The sequence below is a fragment of the Eupeodes corollae genome, chromosome 1 (genome assembly GCF_945859685.1).
Source record: "Eupeodes corollae chromosome 1, idEupCoro1.1, whole genome shotgun sequence".
NCBI classification, from domain to species: Eukaryota; Metazoa; Arthropoda; class Insecta; order Diptera; family Syrphidae; genus Eupeodes; species Eupeodes corollae.
Window position 1 is genome coordinate 77,091,210 of NC_079147.1, and position 23,827 is coordinate 77,115,036.

The 23,827-nt window shown below is 34.4% G+C and overlaps 2 protein-coding genes across 2 annotated transcripts; one reads left to right on the top strand and one right to left on the bottom strand.

Moving 5' to 3' along the window:
• The first annotated feature begins 429 nt into the window (after positions 1–429).
• On the top strand, positions 430–10,819 carry LOC129939781 (adenosine deaminase 2). The gene is made up of 8 exons (XM_056047922.1): positions 430–530; positions 8,791–8,921; positions 8,994–9,491; positions 9,563–9,732; positions 9,798–9,979; positions 10,051–10,187; positions 10,257–10,617; positions 10,682–10,819. The coding sequence occupies exons 2-8, from the start codon at positions 8,828–8,830 to the stop codon at positions 10,797–10,799; spliced, it is 1,560 nt and encodes a 519-aa protein (XP_055903897.1). The 5' UTR covers positions 430–530; positions 8,791–8,827; the 3' UTR covers positions 10,800–10,819.
• An 809-nt stretch (positions 10,820–11,628) lies between these two features.
• LOC129941868 (low molecular weight phosphotyrosine protein phosphatase 1) lies at positions 11,629–23,801 on the bottom strand. The gene is made up of 4 exons (XM_056050635.1): positions 23,633–23,801; positions 19,360–19,541; positions 19,134–19,298; positions 11,629–11,803 (listed from the first exon to the last, which is right to left on the bottom strand). The coding sequence occupies exons 1-4, from the start codon at positions 23,673–23,675 to the stop codon at positions 11,723–11,725; spliced, it is 471 nt and encodes a 156-aa protein (XP_055906610.1). The 5' UTR covers positions 23,676–23,801; the 3' UTR covers positions 11,629–11,722.
• Positions 23,802–23,827: the final 26 nt, after the last annotated feature.

Genomic DNA, 23,827 nt, shown 5'->3' on the forward strand with positions numbered 1-23,827 from the left:
ACCCGAACGCCCACTACTAATTTAAATAAAAAGACCACAATCCTTCCATCGCATTTTAAAAAGCAACACAACAACAAACGATCTTGTCACTCTTAGTCGTACATTGCCGCCATCATAGTCATCATTACATATCCAATGCGAAAATACATTCATACATATCACATCTTCAAAACCTAATAGTAGTCTGATATGCTCAAGACTGCTTTGGATTGGTATAAGATTTTAATTTATAAATCAATTAACTATATCCATAACATTATAAAGGTATTTCAAATACTTAAAAAGCATATTTTTAAAAAATGCAAAAATCTAGCTACTCGTTTATTTAAAAATAAAATAAACAATAAAATTTGTTTTTTTCGTGCTTCACTATAGCACGCTTCTTCATTAAACTTAAACGAGTACAATCTTCATATTTGTATCTACAATCTACTATAGGGGGTTTCGGTTAAGCTTTTAAATCAGTCTTCAAGATACTGCCGAAGTATCAAGATCTTTGTTACCCCACGGATATTATTTTTAAGATACGGGTAACGATATTTTAAATTTGAAAATTAATTTTATTTGTTGATTCAATTATAGATTATGCGCAATTTAGTGTTAAATTATTATTAAAAAAAATGTATGAAAAATTTTGCCCAATTCTGTAAAATTAAAAATATATAATAACGTTTATAAATAATAAGTTTGTTTATGATTAACAAAACGAACTTTGATTTAATTAATAGCCAAAAATAATATTTTTCTTAAATCAAAAGCAGTGATAAGACAGTTAATACATAATTGTTAATTTTATCAATACTAAACTACTTAATTAAATATCTGTTACTTTCTTGTTATTTTTGAATAATATTAAAAGCAAACCGGTAGAACTTATCTAATCTATTGGGACTTCTTTTGATGTGTTTATTTCTTGAATCTGTTGATATTTTTTAAAAATTCTGGAGAGTAAATCCATTAAAGCATTACATAACATTGAAATTCCAAAAAAAAAGTATAAATTTAACTACATTTGGATAAACGATTTGTCATTCCAAAAGTGAGTGGATTTATTGTACTGGTACTTGTTATATTTAAAAATCTTGAATTTTATTCTACTATTTCTAAAGTGTCCAATGAGTCCTTTAATATTTCAAAACAAGTTTTGCTTTTACCAGTTTTTAATTAAATATTTAAAGATTAGTTCTGTTAGAAAATTTAATATTTATGATATTCAAAAATAAAAATCCATTAAACAAATATTCCTTATAACTGTGAGTTTGTCAACATTCTGACATTAAAAAATAACCGTTTATGATTTAAAAGTGTTTAAACAGTTTTACTAAAGTACAATGTTTTTTTTTAATTAAAACAAAAAATACAATAACATATTTTTGTTTTTGAAATAATCATTTGGTGTTGAGTGTTAAACAATAAACTTTCTGTTTACATATTTCCTCTCCTACAAAAATCTTGAAAAAAGTATTGCATGACACTAAAATGGAATCCTATATTAGCTGCGATCAATCTCAGGCAGCGTATCCGGATACATTTTTGTTATTGTTTTACGTGTAAATGAACAGTTGACTCCATCTAGCTGAGTCCCTAGTTGGGTGAGGTCACTTTCCACTCGTGCGCGCCACCTGATCCACGGTCTTCCTCTACTGCGCTGTCCTGTGGGTTTGAATTCGAAGACTTTCCAGCCGGAGCATTGGTTTCCATGCGCTATACGTGACCCAGCCATCTTAGTCGTTGGAATTTTACTCTTCTGGCTAAGTCTACGTCGCAGTACAGCCCGTACAGCTCGTCGTTAAATCTTCTGCTCCACTACAATTCGATGAATACGGGACCGTAGATCACACGAAGAATTTTTCCCTCGAACTTTCCCTCCGCTTTTGTCATAGTCCATGCTTCTTCACCGTATAACAGGACGGGGATGATAAGGGTCTTATATAGTAACACTTTGTTCCTTTGAGAGAGGAATTTACCACTCAATTGCTTTCTTAGCCCAAAGAAACAGCGGTTAGCAATAGTAATCCTGCGTTTGATCTCAGCGCTGGTGTTATTTGCTGCATTTACAGCGGAGCCTAGGTAGACGATATCCTTGACTACCTCAAAGTTACGTCTGTCGATGGTGACGTTTCGACCAAGCAATCGGTGTTGTATGTCCGTTCTTGGCGACAACATGTACTTTGTTTTGCCCTCATTAACCGTTAAACCCATTTTTGCCGCCTCTGCCTCACAAAAGCCTCATTGACATCACGCTGAGTTCTTCGGATTATGTCAATGTCATCAGCATATGCCAGTAATTGGACAGACTTTTGAAAGATAGTGCCTCTAGTGTTCACGTGTGAGCTCTGCACTATTCTTTCAAGCACGATGTTAAAAAAATCGCATGACAGCGCTCAACTTGTCTAAAACCTTTTTTGACATCGAAAGGTTCTGTTAAGTTGTTCCCAACCTTTATGGAGCAGCGTGAATTCTCCATGGTCATCCTGCACAAACGGACGAGTTTGGCAAGGATGCTAAAACTAGACATAGCTCAACACAGTTCGTGTGTTCTTGGGTTTTTTCCAGGATCTGCAGTAATGAGAATATTTGATCTTTACTTCGTCTAAGTTGGGAGGACGGGATTGTTGGCTTTCGTCGCCTATATTGAATGGATCATCCTTTCTGACAGCGGAATTCAGTTCGCCGTTGCCGATCCATATCCTCAGCATTGACTGCGGTTCCACTACGATGTTTCCACTTTCGCCTTTGCAGCCTTGGGTTCTAGGTTTATGTACCTGTGAATTTCGTTTCACCTGTTCCTAAAACTTTCGAACTTCATTCCTGCTTTTAAACCTCTCAACTTCTTCTACCGCACGCTTCTCATGCCCTCTCTTTTTCCTTCTGAGAAGTCGGTGTTCCTCTCGCCTCTTCTGCTTATAGAGCTCATGAGCAGCTTTCGTCCATTTATGCAGCGCCACTTTGTGTGCCTGTTGTTTAGCTGCATTTGCCTGCCGGCATTCCTCATCAAACCAGGTTTCTTTGTTATTGGGTGCTTGAAACCCAGCACATCAGAGGCGGCTTCTCTGATTGCATCTTGGCAATGTTGCCACTGTACCTTCTCACAGCACCTCCCTGTTTTGCCTTGGGTCTGGAAACCCGAAGTGCTACCTTGAATATAACGAGGTAGTGGTCCGAGTTGATGTTAGCTCCTCGGAAAGTTTGGACATCCATGATGCTGGAAGTGTGTCTGGCGTCGATCGCAATATGGTTAATCTGGTTGACGGTAGATTGATCTGGAGAACTCCAAGTTCCCTTGTGGATGTTGAGGCGTGGAAAACGCGTACTGGCTACCATGAAGTTTCGCACCATAACAAAATCTTTGATCCTGAATCCGTTGTCGGAAGTTTTGTTGTGCAGGCTGTTTTTCCCGATTATTCCATTAAAATCGCCCAGGACAATTTTAATATCGTAGCTAGGACGCTGCTCATATGTTTTGTCTAAGAGCTCGAAGAACATATGTTTGGTGTTGTTATCTTTCTCTTCTGTGGGGGCGTGCGCGCATATCAGGCTAATGTTGCCGAATTTAGCCTTGATGAGTATGGTCATAAGCGGTCATTGATGCACCTATAGCTCAAGACTTCTTGCCTTAGTCTGGCTCCAGTGACAAGGCTGCATTCAAATAAGCGTTGTTCTTTTTCGTGGTAGCAGTCACCATAGCACATCCCATCGTATTTCCTGGATGACGGTGATGTTTGCTTTATAGCAGTCTAGTGCCTCCGCTAATTCTTCGGCCGTACGTGGTCTGTTAAGGAAGCTAACATTCCACGTGCATACCCGAAGTTCGTTGTCCTTAATTTGTTTGGATAGGTTGTCAACAATAAATCAGTCCGTATCCTAGGCTTGTTGGTGCTTAGCAACTATGAAGTTTTTACGTGGCCAGGAAGTCACCACGAAGCACGAAGGCACAACCCCCAACATGGAGGCCAGATCATATTTTATAAGCCTGGGCTCCAAATAAGTCGAAGAAGCCCTATAAGGTGTTCACTAAGTAGTTCAACATTACTGGAACTGTAGACGCCACCGTTGATTCCATCTCGGGAATTCCTCCGCTGCCGTCTGGATAAGGGGAGGTGCCTTAGTGGAAACACCTCTCCCCCTCTCTCGTTTGCCGCCCCCAACAACTTTCCACTGGTGTTAGAGCCTAATCTCCAGTTAGGGTACTAGGCACCCGATGTTCACCGCGGGGAGTTGAAGGTAGGAGTTGATAGACAGAGTTGGGTTTTGAGAAAAACCTGTGGACGCTTGCGTCTTCTTGAATGCACATGTCTACCATTTGAACATCTTAATATTAAATTAAATAAGGGTTCGTAGTATAATTTATCTTCTGAAGACTTGAAAGGGAAGAGACTTTTTATATCTTCAAGTTTTTCTTTGGATATGTTTTTAGTTATTTTCTGAATAACTTGTAAGACCTGATTAAATACATTTTTCGGTGTTCCCAAATTGGTCTTGGTAGCTTTTTTAATGATTGAGCACCTTAAATCCCTCGTATTTCTCTTGAATGAAACTTGAAAAAAATCTGCCTTTTCGTATTTAAAAGAGTTTTTTTTTGGTGAACGGTATAGATGCATAGTTTCAAGTGGCCTGATTTTGCGGAATACGCTTTAAAATCATCAGCTTGCATTTGAATTAATTTTAGAGATGTTTTTGGATAGTTAATGCTTTAAAGTTGTCGAAATAGTGACAAAGGACTGTGCACTTCAAAGTTTTTGAGGTGTTTGTCTATGACACTACGCACAGAGTCTACCTCCTGTATAAGTGAAGGGCCGGGAATAGACAACTTTTGGTGTATTGTTCTTAAGTTTGGCGACTTGTGAAGAAAGTGCATTAATCCGGTAGTCATAATTTTATCAATATTTTGCGGCACAGAAGAATCACTCCAAAGGGTCAGCACTTCAATGTCCTCATAATCAATCAAAACATGTTTCAAAATTTTGATTAAGGTTCTGGCAATATCATCACCAGTTCTACCGCTTTTTAGAGGAACAGAATGTTGCTGTCAAATTCAAAACATTCAACTTTCTTTTATAAGAGAAAGATAATGCGTTTCCTTTCGGAAGCGAAAAAACGCTCTGGAGATCAAAACATATTATTAAGTTTTTCGTTTTTTCATTCCTGTGCATATTAAATTCAACAATTTCAGAATTCTTTTGCTATAAAAGTTAAACAGCAATCGCACTGACCTTTTTTGGGCTTATAAAATGACAAATTGAATGAGTTATAAAATTCCTTTCGGTACATATTTTCTTAAACCGGATCTTTTGAAAACTCTCTATACAAGTTGTACATTTTTGTGATGTTGAGGTAGCTCTCTAAATATCTTCGGCCTGAACTTTCCCTGCAATAATGCGAGTCTACTGTTGGGAAACTGTTGATGTGGTCGTTTACTTCTTTAATTTTAGTTGGTGGAGTAGGTTAGGTTAGGTTAAAGTGGCTGTTGGTTGTTAAGTCCAACACTCTTAGACCAGAGTATGGTCCGTTGTGACACCACATGGATCAGTTGATCCTCGTCGAACCAATTGGAGCTCCTAATGAAGCGTAGGAGACAAATAATGTCAAAATTTTTTAGATCGCTGGTATCGTTGGAGTAGTAGTCTCCAAGGTGGATTCTACGTCTTTGTGATAAGCCAAGGCATGTGCACAGAAAATGAGAGATTGTCTCCTCCTATTCCTCCTCGTCCATGCAACTCCTACAAAAATCAATTGCAGGGGCTCCAAGTCCAATAGCAGTGCAAGATTAGGCCAAATTAATTTAGTGGCTAAACAGGTGGTGGTATTATTCCACCTGAAGTTCGTCAGCTTTGTAATTTCCTGGAATGTCTCTATGGCCCGGTACCCAGAAAAGGTGAATGTTGAACTGTGGAACTGTGTAGCCATCTCCGTAAGAGATGATTGACAATTTAGGGCTTTTAGTGAGTTAGTGGAGACAGATTCTAGGGACTTTAGCGCAGCTTGGCTATCCGAGAAGATGCGTATATCATTAGCTGATATAACGTTTTCTCTAAGGCAGGATAGGACTTCTTTTAAAGCCAGGATTTCAGCTTGGAACACGCTACAATGATCGGGTAGACGAAAGGAGAAACTTAAGTTTAGTCTATCTGAGTATACGCCTCCACCAACCCCAACCTCCGTTTTTGATCCGTCTGTATAAAAGTTTATAGGATCATTGTTCAAAAATGATGGATTCTCCCAAGAAGACTTGGGAGGTATAGTCACTTTGAAGCTATAGTTATTAAACTGAGGGTGGGGTATGGTGTAGTTAATATCAATATAGTCAAGATCCACAAAGAGGAGCCTTGACGCCGTATGGCTGTATTAGCAGCCGTTTGCTTTCTAAAAATGTCCAGGGGTATTAGATGGAACAGAACATTAAGTGAGTCGGAGGGGTAGAGCGAAGTGCTCCTCCCATACACAGGCAGGCTGTTCGTTGGACTTTGCTGAGCTTATCGCGATTTGTCGCTATATCTAGCGCCGTCCACCATACCGCTACTCCATAAGTAAAGATCGGCCTTATGACCGACCGTGTAATGCGGGGCTGTAGGCCACATTTATTACCGATGGACCTTTTTTGTAATTAGTAATTCATTTATTACTAAGTTCCAGAGGAGAGGGGATAGGACACCACCTTGTGGCATACCTCTGCTGACACCCCTTTGTGCAGTACCAGGAAAGTGAATGTCTAGTAGCAAGTTGAGCTATTCTTCGCTTGAATTGGTCCAGAGGCCAGAGGCGTTTTTCAAGCAGCTTGGCATGATTGGATTTTTGGAGAGGATTTTGTGCAACCTGGATGCTTCAGAGCAATCTTCCACGTTGCTACAGAAGTTTCCCCAGGACGATCGTTTGCTTTTCCTCAGTTCTTTTTTATAATATCTTCAGTGATTCTTTATATAAATCCCAGTCAGACATATCTCTAGAAGCCTTCGGTCTGGTAAAGAGCTTTCTGCATTCTTTTCGAAGTGGATCTAGCCCTGAGTTCCACCAGTGTGGTTTCTTTTTACCTCTTACTTGTATAAGAGCACATGCAGTATCTAGAGCTATGTTTAGGGCTAATCTTAGATTATCGTCAAGATCTTCAGTGTTAGAGGGGGTATTAAAGAGTACAGGTTTTACTAAACTATTTAACGTTCTCTTGTATTTTGGCCAATTTGTTCCTTTTGGATTTCGAAAGATCGGTTAGCAAGGTATTTCATTTATAAAGTTAAATTGGATGTATCTATGATCAGAAAGGGAGTGATCTATAGATACCTTCCAGTTCAAAACATTATTATTAATGAAGTCGGAGACAATCTAAATAATATCTAAAACTTCTTGTCGATTTTTAGTAATAAAAGTTGGCTCTTTACCAATGTTACTTATGAGTAGGTTTGTGTTTATAATATATGTTCGAAAAGATCCCACTTCTGTCGTTTATATCCGTGCTACCCCACGCGGTATGGTGGGCGGAAGCATCACTTCCGATGATGAGACCGATGTTGAGCCTTTGGGCTTCAGCTCTTAATCTCTCAAGATTGTCACCCGGGAGAGGAACAAGGTGGTCGTGGCCGAGATACGCCGACGCCAGCCAGAATGTTTCTCTGGCGGCGGTGATATCTGGATCGCAGAAATTAGGGAGTAAATATACATTTAGGCTACGTTTCACCAATATGCACAATCTGGGTTCATCCTCACCTGATGCATAAAGCACGTAGTATTTGGGAGTCCCGATTCCTCGAACAATGGATTTAACAATCCAAGGTTCTTGAATCAGGACAATAGCTTCATCGCTGCTGGATAAGCAAAGAAGAAGAGAGGCCGAAGCCTTTATGCAGTGTTGGTGGCTAATCTGGATTAACCGCAGTATTTTTGCTACCGTACTCCCGATAAGCCTCCAACAGAGTGATGTCGGAGTCATCTATATCAGAGGACGATTCTAAAATCCATTCCCCGCTGTTGGCGAATGGATGGAACTAAAAAACCCTTTTTGAAAATTTCATTAATAATCGCCATTGGAATTCCCAGTGATGCTGCCCTTTTCCTTATCGAAAGTCGTGGACTTTCACGTAAAATCTCTACAACCACTTCAAAAATTTTTTTCGGGAGTCCTTGAAGATCGACTGGCCTTGGAGTTATCATAGCCGAAGCAGTTGCACGGAACCTCTGCACCCACGAACGAGTTAAATTTACACTCGGCCCCTCACTTATTCGTCGTATATCGAAGTGTTAACAAACCTGTCAGCTAATCGCTACTCTTTAAAAATGCCTCTTTAAAAGTGCAAAAGAGCAGTGCAACATCGTGACTGAGAAATCCGCATGATGACTGATCCCAATGACACCATTACCCCCGTTTTTACCTTTTTTAAATAATCGTATTTAAAAACATAAGCAAAATTGCCACCAGACATCCTTTATTTATATATTTGATTGTTTGGCGTTTTAACAAATTTGTACTAAATTTTGGCAGCTTCACAGAAACTATCTCCACCTAAAAGAAAGAAAAATAACACAATCACAGTAACTTCTTTTTTCAAACGTGTTTCATTGGCCACAAACTTTTTTCAAATTTACCAATGAAATGGAAGAGCTGTCATTTAATTGGATTGTGAATTATTATTATTGTCTTATCAGGATCGTGTCAGATTCAAAAACTGACAATTTATGGCAATTTCTGAAAACTAAATGAGATAATGAAAAGATTTAAGCTAAATTGCAGATTTAAAGAGTTTTGTTTTTCTAAACTGTTAACTTTTATTAAAGTTATTAACTGACCTACACAAATTTCAGGCTATTTTTAAAGTGAGATACATTCAGTTTTAATACGATGACGTGGCCTAGACTGGTTTTTGGTGTTTTACTCACGACCTTAATAACGCGTTCTTATTGTTTTACTACCGAAATCAAACGTAACTCTCTCAGTAAGTTCCTTTGTACGAGTATAATTTTGTCAACGTCAATTGATATTTAATATTAATACGGTTATGTTAAAGGTTATGAAGAAGCCCGAAATGCAGTTATGGATGCTGAAGATCTTCTTTCGACTGGAGGCAATATAGTCTTGTCAAAAAAAGAAGAAGCTGTCAATAGGATATTCATGAAATACAAAATGGCCGAATTAGCGGTTGGATATGAAGGCGGTGATGAAAATTATGCTCCTGGAATGCATTTCTTTAAGGGAAAAAAAATAATTGATAATAGCAAGGTTTTTAAATTCTTAAAGAAAATGCCTAAGGGTGCTCTGCTGCACGCTCACAATAGTGCTCAGGTGTCTTCGGAATGGGTTATCAAAAATCTAACTTATACACCAGGACTTTTGACTTGTGTAAATCAAGATGGAGTAACGGTTCTTTCATTTCGAAAAAGCGAGAAACACAACTGCAACTCTCGGTACTCAACTGTTAATTTGAAAAGGCGGAAATCCGAGGGTAGAAAATTCTTTGACAGGCAATTGGAAAAGTCAATCAATTTGTATACTCCAGTTCCAGAGCGTAAGAGATTCTCTAAACACAATTCTGTAATAAAATAATACTTACTTTTGTTTAAATTTTTGTATTTCAAGTGGAATATATGAGCTTGAATAAAGTATGGACAAGATTTCAAAATATTTTCTCAACAATTTCGGACGTTTTGAAGTATCTTCCAGCTTTTCGTACTTTCCACTGGCGTATGTTGGAGGAATTGTATGAAGATGGTATCATGTACTTGGAGGTTAGAATGGAATTTAAAAAGGTAAAATGCATTTTTTATTTTGTCCATATTCCAATGGAATAAGTTTTGTATGGTTCTTATTTTAGCTGTATGATGAAGAAGGCAAAGAATATCCTCCGGAATTTGCTGCGATGGAGCTAATGTCACTTGTCAAAAGATTCCGGGCTCTCCATCCTGATTTTCTTGGGCTTAAGGTTATCTACTCTACTAACAGAAAAATCGAGCTGAGAGGTGTGTCAAATAAGTTGGAGGCGTTCAAAAAGTTCCAGTAAGTCTAAAATTTAATCTTATTGTATAAGTATGTGTAAACCTTTCCTTATTTTACTTTTGTGTAATTAGCAAAGAAGATCCAAATTTCGTTATTGGTTTTGACTTAGTTGGACAGGAAGACTTGGGAAATTCACTGTATAACCTCATTGATGAACTGAAAGCTCTTCCAGATTCTGCTAAATACTTCTTCCATGCTGGCGAAACTAGTGAGATAATGATCGAAAAATTGTGTTTATGACTTAATGTTTCGAACTTTTCTTTTTTTGTTCAATCAGATTGGTATGGCGCTGCTTCCGACTACAATTTACTTGATGCAATTCTTTTGAATTCAACCCGTATTGGACATGGATATGCCCTACTCAAACATCCTGTCCTATGGAATGCTGTCAAAAAACGTGATATTGCCCTGGAAATAAGTCCAATATCAAATCAAGTTTTGAATTTGGTTTGGGATCTAAGGAATCATCCCGCAGCGTTTTTCATTTCGGAAAATGTTCCCATTGTTATAACAAATGATGATCCTGGTTTTTGGAATGCCAAAGGATTAAGTTATGACTTTTATTATGCCATAATGAGTTTTGCACCAAATTATGCAGGATTGAAAACTCTCAAGCAGTTGGTGTGGAATTCGATTAAGTAAGTTAATAAGTTTTTCGAATAGAAAAGTTCAGTATTTCTAAAGTACCTTATTCTTTTGAAGGTATTCTGTTTTGAATGAGTCAGAGAGAGAAGAAGCTTATGACACATTGGAGCGGAAGTGGGATATGTTTTTAGACAGGATAATTGCTGATGAAATTCAAAATTCATTGAAAGAATAAACACGACTGATAAATATTTAGCTGAAATGTTTTTCTTTTCATCAAATTTCGCGAACAAGTTTAAACAGAAAAATCCTCTTTTTTGTTGTGATCAATCTATGAATATGTTAGGAAGCTAAGGCAAGTAAATATAGGATCATGAATTTCGTGGTAGCGCTGGTATTTATCAACTGTCAAATTCAGCTGTCATTCAAAATTAGCCACTGGGCAGGTACAGATGACTTAAGGGACATGAAAGTTAGGCAAGTTTCTGGTATCTGATTGGCCAGCTGCCAAAAAATTGCCTTCCAATTAAGGCAAAGTTATTTGAAAGTGGAGTGGAAAGCTAGTCAAGAAAAGTCTCGTTTTTGGTAAATTTTGTACTATGAACTTTAAGTTGAGGTTTGTGAAGTAAAGTTCTGAATTTGAAATGCATGACACTTGAAAAATTAACTAGTTGCCTAGGTACAAATTTACGTTTAAAGAATGAATTTGACTACAAATGAAGTCCCTTATGTTGTCTGAACCTGCCTATTTTTAACGCATTACGTCATTCAAAGTTAGCCACTTTAACGCATAACTGATTAACATAGTTGTTGTAATCGACTGACTATATGCACTCAATCGATATAACTATGAAGGACATCATCGTAAGACCTAGACATTATTGTGAGGCCTGGACGTTATGACTATGAGGTTTTTGCATTTCCTGGCAATATAATGTCACGTTGTACTAAGTACCAATGTTCAAACTTTATAATGTCATGTAAAATGTATCTTGCTTTCGAAAACGAAAAATAAGTGACAATCAGTAACATATCACTTTGAAACAAATAAAACAATAATCACATTTTATTTAAAAGCTAACTTTTTTATTTATCCATTAATGTAGGCATAAATTCGATTACAAAATATTGTGTCATGAAAACAAAAAAGTACTCTCTTTAAATCTGTGTTGCCAAAAAGTTTTTACAGCTGGTGTATATTTGCTCATAGCACCTTCGAAATCCACCTATTCCATGTTCCTGCAAATGAACAATGAATTCTTTATTAAATTTTTGTAAAAATGAAAATTAAAATCCTGGCCTTTAAAGAATGATGTTTAATTATTGACAAACGATTTTTGAAGGAAGTCAATTATCAGAAAATCAAACTGTTCTAGACAGAAAAGTACAGCTTTTTGCTGTTCATTGAGGTTTTTTCTGAGCTGAACTGTTCTACTTTCCTGTTAATTGACAAACCCAGAGCAGTTTAGAACATGATTTTCTGTTCTTGCTTTTGAGTCAGATCAGGTTAGAACAGACTCGTGAGAAATGTCAAAATCGAAGTTGTCATTTTTTTTGTTTACGTTTTTATTTGGCTGTGCTTTGTGTTTTTTGTTCTCGTGATTTAAAAATATTAAAATAATGTTATTTGGCCAATTTGTTTAATTAAATAATTATAAAATAAATTTAAAAAAAATGCATCAAATTGAATTGACATCCGAGGAAGGAAAGACTGTGATTGTGCAGTGTTCACCAAATACGCGGTTGAATATCGAAAGAGGTTAAAATGAAACAATTGTCTGAACCACTAACATTGTCATTTAGTATTATAATAATAATTAAGTATTATACAATAATTTTTAATATTATTTTTCACAGTAAAAACACAAAAAATGAAAAAAAAAAAAATAAGCGAGAAACAAAAAATTCACACAATTTGCAATTTGTTTTGATTTTTCTTTGACAACTGACGTTTATCTGACTGTTCTAACTTGATCTGACGTTTAAACTGTGTTGTCCTGTGCTGTTCTGATCTAGACAAAACCTCGGTGAACACAACTATTTATGCGTCAAGGTTAAAAAATGGAAAGACAAACTTAAAATCCAATTTTTTTGGAAACATTGTCTTTTCTATTTACCTTTAGTTTCGATAAACCAAAAACTCAAATCTATTTACATATGAACTAAATATGAAAGACTAAGAATAATAATGTAATTTATTTTAAAATGTCTTTTACATTTTTGAGTTTGACGTTTAAGTTTACGTCCTCCGCAGGCAATTGCAATCTTAAGTTAATGTGCATGTTAAGACGATGCAAGGGCCTTGAAGCTTAGACCAGTTTTGTTTACCTAGATGCTAGAAAGTTGCATCCTAAGGCGTTTTTCTTTGTAAGCTCAGAGCAGAGCACTGAGCAAAGCCTGAGCATTTCGAGTACGCTCTGAGCAGACTCTTATCAGATTTATTTATAAAACACACTATAGAACTGAAATGTCAATAATAGTTTTAAAATTTCTATATCTTTTATACCACACGAAACAAATCGCTGTTGGATAGGTTATCCTGGATAGGATTTTTAGATACCTTATAGAATGAGTTGAATTCCCAATTTAAGATAACTGTCAAAAATATGTAAATAAAACTAGTTCAGCTGTCCGCTGAAAACAGAAAAAACCATTGATATTTCAAATTCCAAAATTATTTATATATAAAGTTTTGAACGGACAATTTGAATAATATACCAAAAACATACAAATTTGAAATCAATTTTCGAGTTCCTTTAAATTCAAAAATATGTTCAATCAGCTGTTCTGTCAGATACCTGCATACCCCAGAATTTGCGCAGGTTCAGACAATTCTATGAACGCACATTTAAGAGATGTTCTAAATAACTTTCAGCCAAATTTCCAATAAAGTTTTCTTAATTTGAAGGTAATTTTTTGGCAGCTGGCCAATCAGTTACAAGTAACCTGACTTACTTTCAAGTCCCTTATGTCGACTTATTGGGCAGGTTCTGACGACACAAGGGACTTCATTTGCAGTCAACTACATTTTTTGGACGTACATTTTGACAAGGGCAGCTAGTTAGTTTTTAAACTGTTAGAATTTTAAAACTTGGAACTTAACTTCACTAACCTCAACCTTCAGTTCATTGTACTGTCGAGTTCAAATCAGGGGTGGAATCGGCTAAGGTGATTGTTAATTGTTGTCAGTCAAAATAATCGAATTTGATCTGTGCAAGGTGGAAGTCAATTTTGTTTGTATAATAAACACTCAAGGAGTTGTTAATACCCTTAACATGTTTAAGGTTTAAACACAGTGCGAGCTTTAGGAAAATAGGGAAGCATTAAAGAGGAGATACCGATGCACATTGGTCTTAAAGTTTTGAATTTTAATTTATAGGGAAAACGGAGCTCGGTAAAGCATTCCATATTCTCGATGTGCCGTTAAAAAAAGAATCTCTATACTTGACAGTACGTCCGAAACTGAGCTCAAGTGTAAACTGATGAGCATTCCTTGAAGTACGAGTATTACGGCTGAATTGTTTGAGGGGGAAATGCAACTGGCTATTTCGACAGAACACTGTTCATAAAAAATCGATAGAACAATGAAAGGCATAAAACATTGCGGCTGTGTTAGAGTGACGTAATTGTTAATAGTTATATCGCCTATCATTTTCAAAGCTCTTTTTTGGATCCTGTCTTAAACTTAAACTTGTTTTAGGAGCACCTGCCCAAATATGGAAGTTATTTTCGAGTTTTGGACGAACGAAGGCATTATAAATTACAGCCAGATCAGAATATATAAAGATGAGGAAGACAGACGGAGAAAAAACGGAGCCCTGGGGACCACCTGCATTTATTTTATGAATTTCAGACTTGAAACCATCCAATACAACTTGTATTGAACGGTTAGAAATTTAATTTCTAATCTTACAAAGAAGAGATTCATCAATACCAAAAGCACGCCTTTTTGATAATAGAGCTTGGTGCCAAACCCTGTCAAATGCTTTGAAATATCAAATGCAATAATCTTAATTTCTTCTAAGCGATGTAAAGATTTGTTCCACTGTTCGGTAAGAGAAACCATGATATCACCAGTGGACCTATTGGTACGAAAGCTATACTGCCGGTTATTAAGAAGCTTCCGTTCTTTGAGATATTTCTTAAACTGATAATTAATCAGCGGGTCCATGATCTTGGAAAGAAGGAATGTGCTATTGGACGATAGTTAGAGCGGGACAGGCTGTACAAATGCTGTTTCCCATCCGCTGGGAAAGATGGAAAAGCTTACACAGTGGTTTTGCAAGCGTTGAATAACATCTCTTTAGAACAATAAGGAGAATACTATCCGGGCCAGCGGATTTGTGTATGTCAAGGTATTTCAGCACTCTTGCAACTGTACGAGTGCGAAAGAAGATTTGTCCATTTTTACTACCTTTGGGACATTGTAGCATTTTTACCCTTAATTTCTGATCATGCAAAAATTTGGTTCGTCGAATATGAGCGTTACAAGTCTTTCTAGCTTGTTTGAACTTATTCCGGTTTTTGTCAGTGGGGTTTGCTTTATAAATTCGGAAACTTACATGTCTTAACCTTATAATCTCTTAAAAGCTCGAATCAAACCATGAATTCTCTTTAGCTTTGATAAATTTTACCCTATTCGGGTTCATTCCACAAAGAATTAAGTTTGTAACAATATCTGCGCTGGAATCCACATCACTATCGAGGAAGGACAGTGACCAGTTAAAGTTCCTGAAAAATTCATTGAGGCCCAGTTGGCTTTCTCATATTGCCAAACGGTTCTCATAGGAGTTTTTTCTTTAACTGGGATTTTAGACATGAGAATTTTGCAAATATGATACAATGGTCTGATGTGCCTAGAGGCGGTAATACACTAATTGTATATTTATTAAGGTAGAGTCACAGGAAAGAAACAAGTCTTGAGTGTTGGCGGATTGACATGCAACGTCAGTTATTCAAGTTGGCTCATCAACAAGCTGAGTTAATTGAGTTAACTCAGCAAAGACCTTTCTTCGGGTGTTGACTGGCCAGAATAGCGAAGCCAAGAAGAATTGTGTACATTGAAATCGCCTGCAATGACGATTTCAGTGTGAGGATAATGTGCAACAATTGTTTAAATGAAGTCTGACAGAGCATCAAATTTGTTGAAAGTCGAATTTCTGTCCAGGTTTGGACTTCGATATAGAAAGCTTGTGCTTATTAACCGTAAATTTGAACCACATGTGTTAGAGCACACACACAAGCCATTTTGTGGCTGAAGTTGGTATGCAACATAATTTCTTATATATACGGCTAATCCAAGGTGGGAAAAGAATAATGGCACTAAGCTATACCTATTTAGATAAAACTCCAGAATTTCACTTAATGCCAGTTTGTAGCAGTGTGAACATATTATGTTGCACTGAATTTCTTTCTAAGACCACGAATATCAGCTCTGAACTCACCCTGCATCCTAACATCCAAAGACTAATAAAAACACAATTTGGACAATTATCTATAATGAATAATCTGACGAGCTTCCAATTGAACTTTTTAACAATATGCGTTGTTATAAAATTAAAACTAGTCAAAATTTTCAAGTTATTAATGATGAAATTAAATAAATAATTAAATAAAAATATATCAATTTGGCTAAACTTTTTTAACTTATTACTTTTTCCTCTGACGTTTGACAGAATTACACAAGTTTATAAAACTTACGAATAGTTACGTTTGAAAAATAAACATACAGAGGTAGTCAAAAGTATTTACACAACAAGCTTTTTTGTGCACTCAACTGAAAAAGATTTTTCTTATTGTTGTTGTTGCAGTGCAACAAAATGCTTGTTGTTTTAAGCCTTGTGTATGCCTTAGCGACAGAAGTCTATTTGGTAAGGATAACGGTATATAGGACAGAAAACAAAGCATATGAACTGATGATTAGCGGTAGTCAAAAGTATTAAGACACATTTTTATTACATCAAAAGTATTTATGCCTTCATAACAAACTAAATGCGCTTTAAAATTTAAAATTTTATAAATAAAATGCCGAAAACAAAGGAATTATCCATTGAAACTCGATCCGAGATCGTTACCAAGTTTAAGTGTGGGATTTCGACGTCGGAGTTAGTAAACATTTATAAAATTCCAAGGAAAACTGTTTATAATTTAGTTAAAAAGAAGGAGACGAACAAACGCTTGGACAATTTAAAGAGAACTGGGAGAAAACCGGTGATGACTCAAAGAGAATGCAGAAAATTGATAAGCACAATTATACAAAATCCCACAATCACGGTTGCCACATTGGTCATCTGTGACCAAAATTGGTCATTATTTTTTCACTTGGTCAAATGGTTATTTTTTATTGCACTTGGTCATATTATTCGACAACGAAAAAAGATGTTCGACAATTTGAGTAAAAAAACGTTCTTGGCTAAACAGAAACAACAGTCAAACTCATTTAAGCAACTTTGTGTACATAAATACTTAATTAAAAATATAAACTCTTGATCTTAGGGAACAGAGATAATTATCTACTCATTACATAAGCTGAAAGAATTCTCAAAATACCTTACTTTTAATACAATTAATGTTAAAACAAACTCTTTTCATGTTTATGTATGTATGTATATATGTATGTATATATGTATGTATATAGAACTTTTAAAACGACTGCTACTAGTTATTAAAAGTAAACCTAAGTAATCATAATTGAAGAAATGTATCAAAAATAACTCCAAAAAGTTTTTTGTCGGATTTCGAAATTTCAATATCATGTTTAATTGATTTTTTTTTCTAACTTGGTTCAGGGTGATCCCAAAGATGAAGTAATGAAATGGACGATGCCTATATTTAAAAAAAAAAAACACAATGAACGATAAAATTGACATTATCAGTTTTTTTTATTTTTTGGAATAGTTTGTTAAAAAAAATAAAGGAATAGACTTAATTTTAATCATTTGCTGGGCAAAGAGCTTTAAAATAGTTTTAGTGTTAGGGATTTTGTGAGTTTATTTGTACGTAATTAAAAAAATGTTATCTATATTATATGGAAAATATGTTAAGGAAAGTGTGAAGAATTCATCAATCCGTGTTTAAAAATGTTTCGGACTTGAATTCGTCATGTTCGTCACTTTTACCTACAAGTGGTCATTTTTATTTTCAAATTTGGACACAAACTTTTTTTTCAGGTTGGCAACTGTGCCAACAATAAGTCGCCTTAAGGTTGCAGCAGCATCGAATCAGCTTATTGAAAAAAGTGAGTGATGCTACACTGCACCGGAGATTAAAATAAATTAACATAAACACGTACGTTGTGCGCAAAGTGGTTGATATTTCTGAAACCAACAAAGCGAAACGCCTCTCATTTGCTTGGAGTACATCCAAAAGCCTCTACAGTTTTGGTTTAATGTGTTGTGGACAGATGAGGCTGCATTTCAATTCCAGGGCTTAAACACTTAATGCATTTACAACGTGAGAAGAAAAAAAATGCAGTTCATCAGCTAAACAGATTCGGAGGTGGCACGGTGATGTTTTAGGGATGTTTATCTTACTACGGTTTTGGAGATTCGGTACCAATTGAGGGCACTCTTAAGCTGTCTGGGTGTACAACAATCTTAAGTGACCATGCCTTTGTATAGGATTTTTCCAACTATGTATCGACTGGATTTTACAACACGACAATGCTCTATGTCTTAAAGGATGGTTGCCTACAAGACTTTTAGGTGCAGTAAATCAAGTAGTTCTTACCTGGCCTGTGCAGAGCCCCGACCTACACATCATTGAAAATGTTTGGCCTTCCGTCAAACGTCAAAGGACAATTGATAAGGACCCAAACGCAATGACACAATTGTTGAAATAACCGAAATTTGGTCCAAATTAACAGTTGATTTTGCGCCCAATTTTTAGGCAGTTATTGATGCTAAAGGAGATGTAACCAATTATTAATTTCATATGTAAAAATAATTAGTCAAGCTAAATTTCAAAATTTAGGAATTATCATTAATATGAAGCATAATAATTAATTTAAAGTTTTGTGTACACACTTTTGATGGAATACAAATGTGTGTAAATACTTTTGACAACCGCTAATCATCAGTTCATTTGCTTTGTTTTCTGTCCTATGTACCGTTATCCTTACCAAATAGACTTCGGTCTCTAAGGCATACACAAGGCTTAACACAACATAGCATTTTGTTGCACTGCAACAACAACAACAATAAGAGAAAGCTTTTTCAATTGAATGAGCACAAAAAGCTTGTTGTGTAAATACTTTTGACTACCTCTGTATTTTGAAAGTAGTTTCACTTCTTGGAAACCAATATAAGCTTTCGATTTTTTCAATTAGCATTTCTCTTTAAAAGTTCATTTTATTTTGTATAATAACAAGTATTTGTTTAAATTTCCCAGGACTTCCCCTACAACTCTTTGTACTGGTTTAGAAACTAAATTTTAGCATATATTCGTAATTTGTTCTTTTGATTAAATAAATTATACATTATGAATGAATAAATTCCAGTATTCTTAGAAATTTAAATAAGTTTGTTAAGTTAAGTTAAGTTAAACATAAAAATAAAAAAATAAAACTTACAAAATATGGATCAACAATTATTTCATCCTCTTTCCTGCCAATATATGAACCAAGAAGTTCAATTTTAGCTTTGCATTTTGGTGGTGATCGCTCGTTGAGTTCTTCTATATTCATATCATCCATCCCAAAGATATAATCAAAAGTTTGATAATCATTTTCTTCAAGCTATAAAACCAATTTATTTAAACAAAATAAAAGAAAACAAGATATTTCTATTTGTATTTACTTCTCTTCCCAAATGACTAGTTTTCAAACCATGTTCAGCTAAAACTTTAACACATCGCTCCTGAGGAGTTCGTCCAACATTCCATGAACGAAGACCTGCACTGTCGATTTCCCAATTAAGACAACTCTTTCGAACAAGATCACGCATTACACTTTCTGCCATAGGTGATCGACAGGTGTTTCCTTGGAATATGAAAAATTGAAAAACAAAGTTCTTCTTTACTTAAGGGCATGTCGCATGCAAAAAAATTGATTGGTGCTTTGCGCTTAGCTTTGTAGCGTTCACATTTTTTTAAATATTTAAACGAAATAAACGGGTTTTGATTGAAAATATATTGGGCTAAATATTTATAAAGGAATACAAAATTTAAAAAAATTGTTTGTTCCTTAACAGCACTAGAATCACTAAAAAATCATTAAATTCAGGTAGTTACTTGCGAAAATCAATGGGGCAGTGTGTAAAATATAATTTTTTATTTTTTTTATATTTTTTTCCAAAAAACAATAAATTTTTATAAATAGTATCGATTTTCTTTTTTTTTTAATTTATTTATTTATTCCAAGAAAAATTGTAGAAAACTATGAAAAATAGGGCAAATTTGCATTGTGGCATAGGTGCAATATTTGATAAAACTTCCAAAGTATAACAGCTAGCTAAGTCAATTTAACTTTTTTTTTCAAATTCTACATATATGTTCAGATATTTGCTTTTAAATTTTTTTTTTTAAATAGTTATAGTAACTTTTTTAGACAAAAAATCCAAAATGCATTCTTTTTTTTCCAATATTTTTTGCGAATTCATGGGGCGAGCTGATTTTTGGTTTTTTAGTTTTAATTTTTTTTTTTAAAAAAAGGTCCATATATATTACTCTTACTATCGATTTTGAAAAAAAAAAATATTTGTCGCAACATAATTAAAAATGCATTTCAATATAACAACATTTGTGGTGCAATTGTGAGGGATTGGGAGCTTATATAATTGCAAAATATTTTTTTTATTTTTTTTTGGCATTTTGTTTATTCTATTTAAAAAAGTAAAAAGTTCTTGCGTCTACTGTTTATTTAATTTAATTTTTATAAAAGAGGTCTATTTTGCATTTTTTAACAACAAATTTCTTTGTAAACGCACACAATGAAGTTTCCAGTTCCCAAGAATGCCACTGCATCTCAGCGCTCAAGAAGAGAATTCTTTGCAAAAGAATTTCGCCCGCCCATCCTCTCTCAGATTTTTTTTTGTTGTTGGTCTCATGGCTCATTTAGTTTTTGTATTCTTTGTTTTGCTTGCGGTATACAATAACAGAAAATACAACAAAAAAAAGACTTTTCTTAGAAATATTTTTTTTTTCTAGTATGTGGTATGATGTAAGGTCATGGACTCGTGATTTGGGTGTTACGTAGTCAATCGTATACGCAGAATTTGATTTTTGGTTCAACTTTCGGCAAGTTTTGTGGTTGCACATTGTAGTGTAGGTATAAAAAAGGGTAAAGAGGTATTTTAGGTATCGTGAATTCGCTGTCATATATTTTGTTTTCTTGATTTTTTTTTGCGTACTATCACTCCTGGGTATTGCATTTTTTTAACTTCCCATACGAAGTTATTATAATGGGTCCGATTTGTCAAATTGAAAATTTTGACATTTTTCGACGTTTCAAGGTCCCTAGAGTCGAAATAAAAGATTTTTAGAAAGATGTCTGTGCGTGCGTGTGTACGTACGTTCATACGTCCGTACGTCCGTACGTTCGCTACGTTTTTTTCGTCGTCCATAGCTCAAGAACCAGAAGAGATATCGACTTCAAATAAATTTTGCTATACAGATAATAAGGCAGAAAGATGCAGAAAGGGCTCTCAAGAATATTGCGTAGGTGGTTTTTTTACCACAGCAGTTTGAAAAAAAGGTGAAAATTTTGGTTAACCCTAAATATCTTACGAACCAACAACGCTAGAGACTTGAATTAAATTTTATATAATATATTGTAACGTGATGTCAACCAAGTATATTTTTTGAAAAAAATCCATTTAACGGTTTTTTTTATAAATCAAAAAACTGAAAAAAAAATGTGTCACCTACCAAATTTTACGACTAAAATATGATTTCATCTCCAAAACAATTTTGTGCAACGAAAAATAGTGTTTTTGAAATTTGATAAAATTTTGAGAAAAATCGAATTGACAGTTTTTTTTATACAAAATAAAAATCTAAAAAAACTTTACTCAAAGTTGGTAAAAATTGAATATCGATTCAAATATCTTTTTAAAAAGTTGAAATATTGGATTCAAACTAATTTTATCTTATATGAAATATTGTTTTCAACATTTGATAGAAATTTGAAGATAATCTCATTGACAGTTTTTTTTACAAAAAATAAAACTAAAAAAAAAACAATACTAAAACTTGGTAAACATTTACTTTCGACTCAAATAGCTTTTCAAAAATTAAAAATATTGGCTTCAAACCTTTTTTTATTTCACAGAAAATATTGTTTTCGATATTTAGTGATTTTTATATAAAAATCCATTAGTCCGTTTTTTCATAAAAATAAAATCTACAAAAAATAAAACGCAAATTTGCTAAAAATTGATAGACAAACTTTTAAGCAAGACAAATCGACAGACGTGATGGGAAGTTATCAGTGTGCACAATCCTGTCAAACTATTTCAAAAAAGATGCTAGGATGTGACCCACACTTATAACTTTCCATCCCGTCTGTCAATTTGTCTTGCTTAAAAGTTTGTCTATATGTACTCGTATCAATTTTGACCAAATTTGCGTACTATTTTTTGTAGATTTTATTTTTTATGACAAAACGGACTGTTGGATTTTTATATAAAAATGAAATGAAAAGAGTTTTAAATCGATATTCAATTTTTACCAACTTTGAGTAAAGTTTTTTAGATTTTTATTTTGTATAAAAAAAAACTGTCAATTCAATTTTCTCAACATTGTTGATAACAATATTTCTTATAAGATAAAAGAGTTTGATGCCTAAATTTCAACTTTTTGAAAAGATATTTGAATCGATATTCAATTTTTACCAATTTTTGTTAATTTTTTTCGGTTTTTAATTTTTTGTAAACAAACTGTGAATTCGATTTTTCTCAAAATTTTATTAAATGTTGACAACAATATTTTTCGAAAGATAAAAGTAAATTAAAGCCAATATATCAAAGTTTTGAAAAGATATTTGAGTCGAAAGTCAATTTTTACCAACTTTTATTAATTTTTGTTTAGGTTTTTATTTTTTATAAAAAAACTGTCAATTCGATTTTTCTCAAAATTTTATCAGATTTGAAAAACATTATTTTTCGTTGCACAAAATTGTTTTGGAGATGAAATCATATTTTAGTCGTAAAATTTGGTAGGTGACACATTTTTTTCAGTTTTTTGATTTATAAAAAAACCGTTAAATGGATTTTTTTCAAAAAAAAACTTGGTTGATATCACGTTACAATATATTATATAAAATTTAATTCAAGTCTCTAGCGTTTTTGGTTCGTAAGATATTTAGGGTTATCCAAAAATTTCACCTTTTTTTCAAACTGCTGTGGTAAAAAAACCACCTACGCAATATTCTTGAGAGCCCTTTCTGCAGCTTTCTGCCTTATTATCTGTATAACAAAATTTATTTGAAGTCGATATCTCTTCTGGTTCTTGAGCTATGGACGACGAAAAAAACGTAGCGAAAGTTCGGACGTACGAACGTACGTACACAGACACACGCACGCACAACCATGTTTCTAAAAACCTTTTATTTTGACTCTAGGAACCTTGAAACCTCGAGAAATGTCAAAATTTTCAATTTGACAAATAGGACCCATTACAATAATTTCCAATGGGAAGTAAAAAAATATTAAAATAAAATAGGTATTTTCAATAATTAGAAAATGTCGACCAAAAAAAGAAATTCAAGAAAGAAACATCTCCTTCGATAGCAAAATACCCACTTGCTTTATAAAATTCGAACCATATGCAAAAGACAACAACAAATCTACCTAACTAGACATACCAAAAAAACCGGTTTATCATGCAACGTTGTTCTATTTCTTATTTCTTTGATTGGCTGCTTGTGCGGAAATATATCCCTCGCTCTGAGAGACAAAAAAGATCAAGAGGCAAATATAGAGTAATTGGAAATTCAAATTTTGAACTTGATAATGAAGAGAGTAACGATCTTTCACTAATACATTCAAATTCATTTACATGAGTTCTGAGTTCGCTTCTGCGGGAGACATACCCTTAAGAATTGAATATAAAGTATCTAATAATGATGCAAACCTATGCACACAAAAAGTATTTTCTTAGCTTCCGTATCACACATTTTGTCGTTTGTTTACTTTGGAAAGATTGAAGACAACTAAACAAAAACTGCAGGTTTGGTTGCAATACATTGGAATAATATATGAAATGACGAATGGGGATTTACATAAGTACGCCCTCCCTACTGGTGCTTTCCAAGAATTGTTTATTTGG

Bases quoted from the DNA above. Each gene is read 5' to 3' on its own strand.
- LOC129939781 (XM_056047922.1), top strand. From the start codon at position 8,828: ATGACGTGGCCTAGACTGGTTTTTGGTGTTTTACTCACGACCTTAATA. The intron at 9,733-9,797 runs GTAAAATGCATT...TTCTTATTTTAG, and splicing joins TTAGAATGGAATTTAAAAAG to CTGTATGATGAAGAAGGCAA. The intron at 10,188-10,256 runs GTGAGATAATGA...TTGTTCAATCAG, and splicing joins CTTCCATGCTGGCGAAACTA to ATTGGTATGGCGCTGCTTCC.
- LOC129941868 (XM_056050635.1), bottom strand. From the start codon at position 23,675: ATGTGTGATACGGAAGCTAAGAAAATACTTTTTGTGTGCATAG. The intron at 19,299-19,359 runs GTAAATACAAAT...TTGGTTTTATAG, and splicing joins CTAGTCATTTGGGAAGAGAA to CTTGAAGAAAATGATTATCA. The intron at 11,804-19,133 runs GTAAGTTTTATT...GTTCATTTGCAG, and splicing joins TAATTGTTGATCCATATTTT to GAACATGGAATAGGTGGATT.